At 36.4% G+C, this 10,687-nt stretch overlaps 1 protein-coding gene across 1 annotated transcript; it reads left to right on the forward strand.

Annotated features, from left to right (window-relative positions):
* The first annotated feature begins 4,334 nt into the window (after positions 1-4,334).
* LOC101556757 (olfactory receptor 5B12-like) lies at positions 4,335-5,267 on the forward strand. Its single transcript, XM_004620414.2, has one exon. It carries the CDS (start codon positions 4,338-4,340, stop codon positions 5,265-5,267), a length of 930 nt encoding a protein of 309 aa, XP_004620471.2. The 5' UTR covers positions 4,335-4,337.
* Positions 5,268-10,687: the final 5,420 nt, after the last annotated feature.

Genomic DNA, 10,687 nt, shown 5'->3' on the forward strand with positions numbered 1-10,687 from the left:
ATTGCTGGGTGAAATGGGAGCTCAATTTTTATTTTTTTGAGAAATGTCCAAGTTGTTTTCCAAAAAAGCCGAACCAGTTGGCATTCCCACCAGCGGTGAAAGAGAGTCCCCTTATCCCCACATACACTCCAATATTGGTTGCTTTTTTTCTTTTGGATGTGTGCCAGTCTGTGTGATGTGAGGTAATATCTCATTGTTGTTTTGATCTGCATATCCCTGATGATTAGTGATGAAGATCATTTTTTTTTTCATGTGCCTTTTAGCCTTTCGAATTTCTCTTTTGAGAAGGTTTCTATTTTTTTCATCGTCCCATTTTCTGATGGGACTGAATGCTTTCTTCTTGTGGAGTTCAACAAGTGCCTTGTATATCTTTGAGATTAACCCTTTATCAGAAGGGTATTGGATGAATATTCTTTCCCATTCTGTATAATGCCTTTGAATTGTGGTAACTGTTTCTTTTGAGGTGCAGAAGATTCTTAGTTTAAGATAGTTCATTTATTTATCTCTGTTTTCACTTGCTTGGCCAGTGTTGTTTCGTCTTTGACGATACCTTTAGCTTCAATGTCGTGAAGGATTTTGCCGAGCTTTCCTTCAGTGTACTTTATGGATTCTGGTCTGATGTTGAGGTCTTTAATTAATTTTGATCTGACTTTCATGCATGCTGCAAGTGAGAGGTCTGAATCAATTTTTTTTGCATGTAGCTGTCCAATTTTGCCAGCACCATTTGTTAAAGAGGTTTCACTTGCTACACTTTATATTTCTTGCTCCCTCTTCAAAGATTAGATGATCATATATTTTAGGGTGTGTATAAGGATACTCAACCCTATTCCATTGGTGTGCGGATCTGTCTTTGTTCCAGTACCATGCAGTTTGAATTATTATCGCTTTGTAGTAGAGTTTGAGGTTGGGGAAGGTGATGCCTCCATTTTTTTCCCACCAAGAATTACTTTAGCTATTCATTTTTATTCATAATTCATATTCATTTCTATTCATAAATTTTAGGAGTGTTTGATCAATTTCTTTGAAGAATGTCATGGGTACCCTTATAAGTTTCGCACTGAATCTGTGTAATGCTTTGGGGAGTATTGCCATTTTGACAGTGTTGATTCTCCCAATCCATGAGCAGGGCATGTGTTTCCATTTCCTCGTGTCCTCTTTTATTTCTTGAAGTTGACCCGGGTACATGAAACCATCCTTAAGTCCTGGGATATGTACTACTTGGTTATGGTATATGATCGTTCTGTTATATTTTTGGATTTGGTTTGCTAATTTTTTGTCAAGTATCTTTGCGATTATATCCATCAGTTATAAAGTCCTATCTGGTATGTATTTTAAAAATTTCCCTGGAATGAGCTATACACACTAGTTCTTGTCTATTTTAGGTTTGCTTAGCTTTCCTGAGAAAAATATTCTGAAAAGTCAATGTGAAGCAGATTTCTACTGCTTTCTTTCATTTTTCTATGTATAATTACATGCTTATTTTATAGCAATAAAATGTATCTTGCTTTATATTTTACACAGATTTAAAGGCTAATTACAGTGGGGATTTTTGGTTGACGTTTATCTTCTTCATGAGATATGCACTATGAATAAGCACCATGAATTCAAGTAACATGTTTTTAATGAGCCTTTATTTGCTCATTATTATTGTTGAACCCATTTGAGGAAAACAATTAGTTTGATGAGTTAATGATAACTTTTAAGGTGAGTTAAGAAAATAATTTATTGTTATGTCTACTTGTCTTATTTAATGACAAAGCCTATATTTCTATATCCCCGATATCTATGTCAAATTTCTGGAGGTCATGCTGTTCAAGCTTTGCATTACTGAAGTGTTTCTGCAAATAGCATAGCTAGACCTACAATTTTGTCAAGAATCTGAGCTGAATCCCCACAGGCACTTTAAATACATGTTCCCTAGTTAGGTAAGATAACAAGTTTTGCAGCCCTCATAGGGCTTTTTCCCCTGAGTGTTTCTTAACTCCCTTACTTATAGCTCCCACTTATTACCTGTTCCAGTCCACACATGACTCCACTTGGCTGCAAGGGAGGCCAAAAACTCAGAATTATTTTGATATAATTTACTCATCAAATTTATTAACAATTATCTAGTAGTAAGAATAGTTTTCTCAGATACTGTGATCTTATTAAAAGCATATTAATGCCCCATGTGATAGTATGGTTGTGGTTATTACAATGATTTAAAAATGGTTAGGAATTTTTAAATTTTCTTATAAGAGGAGCAGTTTTTTAGGGAGGAATATGTTTGGATTATCTTTCCCTTATTTCCATGGTATATATGGGGATATTGAGTATCAAAGAGACTTCATGACTTATCTGTGCAGAGTTAGAACTAGAACTCATTAATTTACTCAAAGGTAAACTCCACTTTTCGCTTCAGTTTTTTTTTTTCTCCTCTAGAAGAAGAATTTTGGCTACTGTAGAGGAGTATCTTTCATAGATTGAATCTTATTGAAATCCATTTGTATATGAAAGTGCTGGATTTGCATGTCATATTGTTCAGGTAAGGCTATCAATTTGTGAGTTCAATCCATTATCTGCATAGAATTTTTTGAATAGAGATAATAGTTTTATGAATAGAGGTAATCAAGAAAATGCACCAAGTGAGTAAATTCTGTTTTGATTTATTCAGAGCTTGTGCTAGAATATTTTGAATACTTCTTTGATGTGTTTCCTGCAACCAGAGATTATATGTATAAACTTAAAAATGTTTATTGGAACATATTTATCCTTGACCTCTTTCTTTAATAGAAATATTTAGTAAATTGAGAAATCCACAAATCACTACTCTTGAAATATTTGCAAACTTGTATCCAAGTAATATACATAATTAAGTTATTTAAGTATTTTTATTCCCTGTACAAATTTTCCTATGGTTTTCCACTTATGGTAAATCACACATCCTGTTTACTTTATACTGTTCAATTTCTGACGTGTTTCATTTACCTGCCTTCCTCTGTCATAGAACACTTTTTTGACAATAGAGAAAGTACTACTTATCAGGTAAAGTAAAATTAAATCAATTTTAAGTTAAATTTACTAAGCTATTCTAGTTTATTCCATTGTGTGTAATGTTAGGACATGGGGTTCATGATTTACATTACTTTTCATCTAGATCATTGTCCAAAGCCAACTGGATCGATAGCTTCAATCTCTAACCAGCAGGATTAGTCACAGAGAATGAGAGAAATAAACATGTGAGGAGACAAAGACACTCAGACGGTACAAACTTTCGAGTTACCTGAGCAGTCATAAGGGAGTTTACAGGCTGACCATTGATTCAATACAATCTCACTTCTCCACACTGGCTCCCAATATGTCAGCAATTGTTTAAGCTGACAGCAATAAGAACAGTCAATAAACATATTCAAGTTGAATAGTTACATCAGAGCAGAAGCTGGGGTATTTCACACAGCCAATCAGCAGGCACCCTGAAAATTCCCTATTCTATTTTTGCCTATGTTATCCTCTACATCTAAAAGACCCTAAACTGTTATATTCTGTTCTTTCTTGAATGCATTCTTGCTTGTCCTGTAATCTATTCTATTCTTTCCAGGGCATATTGATCATATATATTGATCATATGTATACATATATGTATATATATATGATCAATATGCCCTGGAAAGACATATATATATATCTTGCTTTTTGGGTCACACCTGACAATGCACAGGGGTTATTCCTAGCTTATGCACTCAGGAATTACTCCTGGAAGTGCCAGAGGACCATATGGGATGCTGGGAATCCAACCTGGGCCAGTCGTGTGCAAGGCAAATACCCTATCCTACCTGTGCTATCGTACGGCAGAGCTTGGCAATACAGTAACAATGATGGGTCTCATTCCCCTCACCCTGAAAAAGCCTCCAATGTGGCACTGCTGGGAAGAACGAGTAAAAAGAGGCTGCTAAAAATCTCAGAGCTAGGATGAATAGAGATGTTACTGGCGCCCGCTCAAGCAAACCCATGATCAATGTGATGACAGTGATACAGTGATGCAATGATACCTGTGCTATAGCTCCAGTCCTGTTGATCATATTTTAAAACTGTATTTTCCCTCCAAGGGACTATCCCAATCTTGTGGTTAGGGTTAGGGGACCACAGGCCATTATGACCTACCCACAGTTTAAAATTGTATTTTGTTGTCTTGATCATGCTGTAGAACTAATGACTTCGAGAAATGTGTTACTGCAAAACTAAGGTAAGTAAGTCACAGAATCGGTAAGCTGCCTGATGTGTTGTCTTTTCTCTCTTTTTCTTTCTGATTTTATTTTCACAACGCTACAGGCCCGGTCATATATTTTTCAGTTGATCCCATGGGGAATGACACAGAAGTGACTGAATTCATTCTTGTGGGGTTGACCAGTCAGCCCACTCTGCAAATCCCACTCTTCCTAATCTTCTTTCTCATCTACACTGTCACTCTGGTTGGGAACCTGGGGATGATCGAGTTGATTCTGCTGGACTCTCGCCTCCACACCCCCATGTACTTCTTCCTCAGTAACCTCTCCCTGGTGGACTTTGGTTATTCCTCTGCTATCACTCCCAAGGTGATGGCACAATTCCTCACAGGAGACAAAATCATCTCTTATAATGGTTGTGCCACCCAGTTTTTCTTCTTTGCAGGCTTCATAACTGTAGAAAACTTCCTCTTGGCTGTCATGGCCTATGACCGCCATGCAGCAGTGTGCAAACCATTGCACTATACCACCACCATGACGACAGGCGTCTGTGCATGCCTGGTCCTCTGCTCCTACCTGACTGGCTTCCTGAATGCTTCCATCCACACTGCGAACATTTTCAGCCTCTCTTTCTGTAGGTCCAATGTGGTTGACCACTTTTTCTGTGATGCTCCTCCTCTTTTGACTCTCTCCTGCTCAGACAAAAGCATCGTCGAGATGGTTATGGTTTTGGGAGTGGGTATCTGTATCCTTTTCTCCGTGCTGGTAATCTTGATCTCCTACCTGTTCTTATTCCTCACCATTCTTGGGATGAGCTCACGGGAAGGACGTCAGAAGGCCTTTTCCACATGTGCTTCCCATTTCACTGCTGTCTCTATCTTTTACGGGACATCAATCTTCATGTACTTACAGCCCAGCTCCAGCCATTCCATGGCCACAGACAAAATGGCATCGGTGTTCTATGCTATATTCATCCCCATGCTTAACCCACTGATCTACAGCCTGAGGAACAAAGAGGTCAAGAATGCCTTTATAAGGCTTTGGAAAAAGCAACAATTTCTATAGGATTCAGATTTTCAGTGATAAGTAGCATCGTCCAGTTTGGATCTAAGGAAAATATTTCTCTGCCCATTTCTAAATATTTTATACTTATTTAGTAATTTTCCTTTATTGTCTACAAAACAAAATTTAGGTCTTAAAGACTTGAGTCTAATGATAATAATATCATTAGGCTACAAGGAACTACTCATGAATATGGAGTGATTATTAAACCTTCACACTCGTATTGACATTTCGCGCACATATATATGTGTTTCATATATTCATAACTCATGAAAAACTCTTGAGATCTGCACTCCTACAGCTGGACACAATCGTTTGAGACAGACAACAAATCAACGTATTATTATAATAATTTTAGAGCACTGTGAGTTCAAAATGTGGGTGTGTGCATTGTGTTTGGTGGCTGAGATCTGCCTCTCCAGCAGAAGAACAAAGAAATGGGGACCTCAGATAGATGGTAAAAATGTCCATTTAATGTAGAGCTATTAGCATACTTATGGAACATCTATAGAACAGAGCCTGACAAGCTACCCATGACGTATTTGACACACCAAAAACAGTAACAACGATGTCCTCTTCGTATTCCTGGAGTGAGCAGATGCCCTCAGGCTACACAAGCATGAGACAGGGACAAATGAAGATGTTACTGGCACCCACTTGAGCAAATTGGTGAACGATGGGATGACAGTGATATAGTGATACAGTGATAGAACATCTGAGGGGGTTCAAAGTAGAGGAGGGCAAGTATGTGTGATTGATCATTTACAGAGGTAAAGCATTTTGGTGGAGGCAGTTCTCTTAGGGGGATTAACTCAAAAAGACTCTCTCATGAACATTTATATTGGTTTTCTCTTTCTCCTTAGTTGTACACATTAAACAATTTAGTTTACTTCTTATTAATACTTGCAGTTATTTGAATAAACACAGTAAGAGATGTAGATTCCAAAATTTAGTTCTCTGGGCTTGAGGGCAAATGAGGCTTTTACTGTAAATCCCAGATTACGTCCTCATATTGGTCCAGCTGTCCTTCCCCATGGGGGTCCTGTCTCTTAAGTCATAACAGCTTACATCAAGGCCATGCCTTTATGCTTTCTAGATTGTCCCATTTTAATGCCAGGGTAGCTTTGCTGCTTGCCCCGGGATAATCTCTATCCCACAGTTCCCACCTCCCTTTATGGGATGTCAGGAATTACGGCAACTGAAGCCTGAGTCAAGTAATTATGATGGATGCCCAAGAGTAGATATATTTGAGTCCATCAACTCCCAAACATTTGGAGCACAGCATTAATGGTCTCTCTGTATTTAAGCAAAGAATATTGCTCAATGCTAAAATATGAAAAGGCAATAGGGGAAATAGAAAAGTGAATAATTCACTTCAAATACATAGTCCAGAATCACAAAAAATTTAGTCTTCTAAGTAACCAAGACTGATTTGAGGATCATAACAATGAGAGGTAAAGCACAAAGGAAGGTTAAAGATAAACTATGGGAATTAAGGGGGCTCTCAAGAGCATCGTAAGTTTCTCTGGGAGGAGGAAAAGGGGCAATTCAATAATGAAGACTAAAAATTTAGGATTAGTATCCAACAGAACACTTATTTTGCTCTTTGAGATTATAATCTCAATATCAACATCATTTACTTAATAATAATAGTATTTATGTAACAGTTCTACAAATATTATACACTTGGTTTCTTAAAATGAAATTTTAATTAATTCTTTTACACATGAAGATTTAGTGACAGCACAGCAGTAGGGTGTTCGCCTTTCACGCGGCCGACCTGTGTTTGATTCCTCCACCCCTCTCGAAGAGCCCGGCAAGCTACCAAGAGTATTGCACCTCCATGCAGATCCTGGCAAGCTACCCGTGCGTATTGGATATGCCAAAAACAGTAACAATAAGTCTCACAATGAGAGACGTTATTGGTGCCCACTCGAACAAATCGATGAGCAACGAGATGATAGTGACAGTGACAGTGACATATGAAGATAAAATAGTTTTTTCTTGACAAAAATTTATGAAAATGGTTCCATTTTGTATAGATTTATTTATACTTTGGTGTAGATTTAGTGTTTCTTTTTTTATTTTATAAGGCAACGTGGTTACCATAGTGTTAATATTTATGCTTTTGTTATTTAGTTACTGTATATTCACTACCACCACAGTGTAAATATGCTACACCTTGTACTTTTATTATAATAATAATAGTGTAAATAAAACAAATTTCAATAGACTTAACATCTTTTACACCATATCATACCCAAAGTCTTATGCCCCTTTGTCCTATTCTTATTTTAAATAAATATATTTTGCGAACCTCACGCATGAAGGAACTGCAGGTGTGTGGGACCCGGGGCAGAGATCTCCAAGCCTGCTCAGATCTGAACTGGGACTCTTCTACTCAGATCCCCCATTTTCCTGTAGCTAGGTGGTCACACCCAGAAACTGCCCTCAGTGCCATGTAATTCCACCAATGGCCAACATCCAGAGACTATAAAACCAAGCTCGAGGCCACACAACATCTTACAGCCTAATTCTCCCCTTTGGAGAAACTGGCAAGCTACCAAGAGTTTCCTGCCCACTGGGAGAGCTGGCAAACTCCCCGTGGCATATTCATATGCCAAAACCAGTAACAATGATGGGTCTCATTCCCTGATCCTGAAAGAGCCTCCAATGTGGCACCGTTGGGAAGGATGAGTAAAGAGAGTCTTCTAAAATCTCAGGGCTAGGAGGAATGGAGACCGCTCAAGAAAATTGATGATAATGGGATGATGATGATGATAATGATGATGATATTTTGCTTTAGTAAAAGTTTATTTTCCAGCTCCATGCCTTCTTCATGAATTATCATGTAAAATAAAATGTTTAGATCACCATTTTATTGAGAAGATATCACAATATTATTTAGAAAAGGATAACAAATGGATAGTTGTATTGTCATTATAACAAATATAATTATTATTAAATTATAATAAAATGAATATCCTATACTTATCAATATTTAAATGTTTAAATTTACTTCTATTTTTAAATTTTCTGTTAAATTTGTAAAATGATATTTTGTTTTTCTCCTGTAATAGTAAAGTTTTTGTCATCATTTCAACGAATATTCTTTATACCCTCCTTTCTCCTTTGGGATTTCCATTATATATATGTTGGTACTCTTGGTTATGTATCGCTGAGATTTCTTTCTTTTTTTTTTCAGAATTATTTTCTTCAAATGAGACATTCTCAATTGACCTGTGTTAAAATTCATTTATTTAAAAAAATTCTAAGATTTTTAATTTGCTACAGAATCAGCTCGGTGAATTTTACATTCAATTAATTTTATTTTAGTTGAAGAGTTTCCACTAGATTAAAAATCATTCATATTAATATTTGTTAATGTTTCCTATTTGATAACACTTGATTTTTGTGTGCCTTCCTTTACTTATTTGATCATGTTTGTAATATCTTATTTATCAAATTTTCCATTGAGTCAAATATCTGGGTCTTCTTAAGGAGAGGTTCTATTTACATTTTCTAAAATGCGTATTAATGTTACTTCTAACCTTTCGTATGTGACATCTTTTTTTTTAAACCTGGGCATTTAAAATTACAAAACATAGAATACTCTGAAAGTCAACTCTCAGATTCCATATGTAGGATTTATTGGTGGTGTTCTATTTATTTAAGCTTTCTGATTTTTTCAGATTATATTAATTCTGTGTTCTTCATTGTGTGTGATCACTGAAGTGTCTACACATTTATCTTAGAGGTCACTAAATGATCAGACAGATTTAAGTAGTTTAAAATTTTAGATGCCTTTTTTTTTGCCTTTTCTTTTTGGGTCACACCCAGTGATTCTCAGGGGTTACTACTGACTCTGCAATCAGAAATTACTCCTGGTGGTGCTTAGGGGACCATATGGAATACCAGGGATCAAACCCGGGTTAGCTGAGTACAAGGCAAGCACTTTATCTCTCCAGTCCAGAGTTTTGATCATTTTAACTTTGACAAAATCTGACTGCGTTTTCATTATTTGTATGCAAAACATTTTTTCAGAGATCCTTCTTTACCATTTTGGAAATATTCTTCCCTCTAATGCAAACTTCCCTTTCTATATGTTATTTGACAAAAGGGTTATACTTTTTCATAATATATTACAATTTTAATTATATACTCATCTGTGACTTTCTAATGTTTTTAGTGTTCCTTTATCTCAGATCAAGTACTATTCATGTATATAGAAAAAAGTTCCTTTTTAATGTCCTTTTTATACTTAAATTCTAATAGAGTGATTTCTACTGAAATTAAATGATAACATATATTTTAATTTTTAAATTCTATAATTTAAAACAATTATTTGGATTTATAAATAAGTAAATATCTTTTATTTCAAGTAGTAATTTGTAGCCTACTTCTCCCTCTGGGAGAACCTGGCAAACTACTAGGAGTTTCCTGCCCACATGGGAGAGCCTGGCAAGGTCCCCATGGTGTATTAATATGCCAAAACCAGTAACAAGTTGGGTCTCATTCCTCTGACCCTGAAAGAGCCTCCAGTACGGCGTCATAAGAAGGATGAGTAGAGAGAGGCTTCTAAAATCTCAGGGCTTGGACGAATGGAGATGTTACTGAGACCGCTCGAGAAGTTTGATGATCAACGGGATGATGATGATGATGATGATGATGATGATGATGATGATGATGATGATGATGATGATTTGGATTTATAGCACATCATCAAACAGCAACATATTCATATCAGTGTCTCAACGAAGAAGAAGGGGCAAGAAGAAAATGTTATTTGAAGAAGCATCCTTTACGTCCCTTCTATAATACAATTTCTATAATCTACAAACATGTAAATTTACCGATGAATTTACAAGTCCATAGAACTTAACAAATTCTAAGTATGATAAATCCAAAGAGGCACACAATGGTACACATTAAAATCACACTAACAACAACAACAAAACACAAAGAGAATCTTGAAAATTCTAAGGGAGTACAACTCATCATGTAGAAAGGATTTTCATAAGAGAATAAAAAGTTTTCTCTAAAGAAATTGTGGAGACTAAGGGCCAGAGATATAGTACAGTGGGTAGGGCACTAACCTTGCATGGGGCCAACCTGGATTCCATCTCTGGCATCCCATATGGCTCCCTGAACACTGCCAGGAGGGATTCCTGAGTGTAGAACCAGGAGTAACGCCTGAGCACTCTGGGTGTAACCCCACTTTACCCCCAAAAGAAATTGTGAAGACTAGTAGTAGTGGATTGATATTTAATATGCTGTAAGGGAAAAAAAAACTATCTAAAAGAGTTCTACTCAAGTCATTTCTGAATAAATAAAATCTGATGGAAGTCATTATCTGATCTAAACTTCGACAAATTCTAAAGAAATTTTAGAACTGAAGATAAATATGTGGTAATGCTAAGTTT

The sequence above is a fragment of the Sorex araneus genome, chromosome 6 (assembly GCF_027595985.1).
Source record: "Sorex araneus isolate mSorAra2 chromosome 6, mSorAra2.pri, whole genome shotgun sequence".
Lineage (NCBI taxonomy): Eukaryota > Metazoa > Chordata > Mammalia > Eulipotyphla > Soricidae > Sorex > Sorex araneus.

What these genes read in the sequence shown, in the direction of transcription:
- LOC101556757 (XM_004620414.2), top strand. Translation starts at nt 4,338, where the DNA reads ATGGGGAATGACACAGAAGTGACTGAATTCATTCTTGTGGGGTTGACC.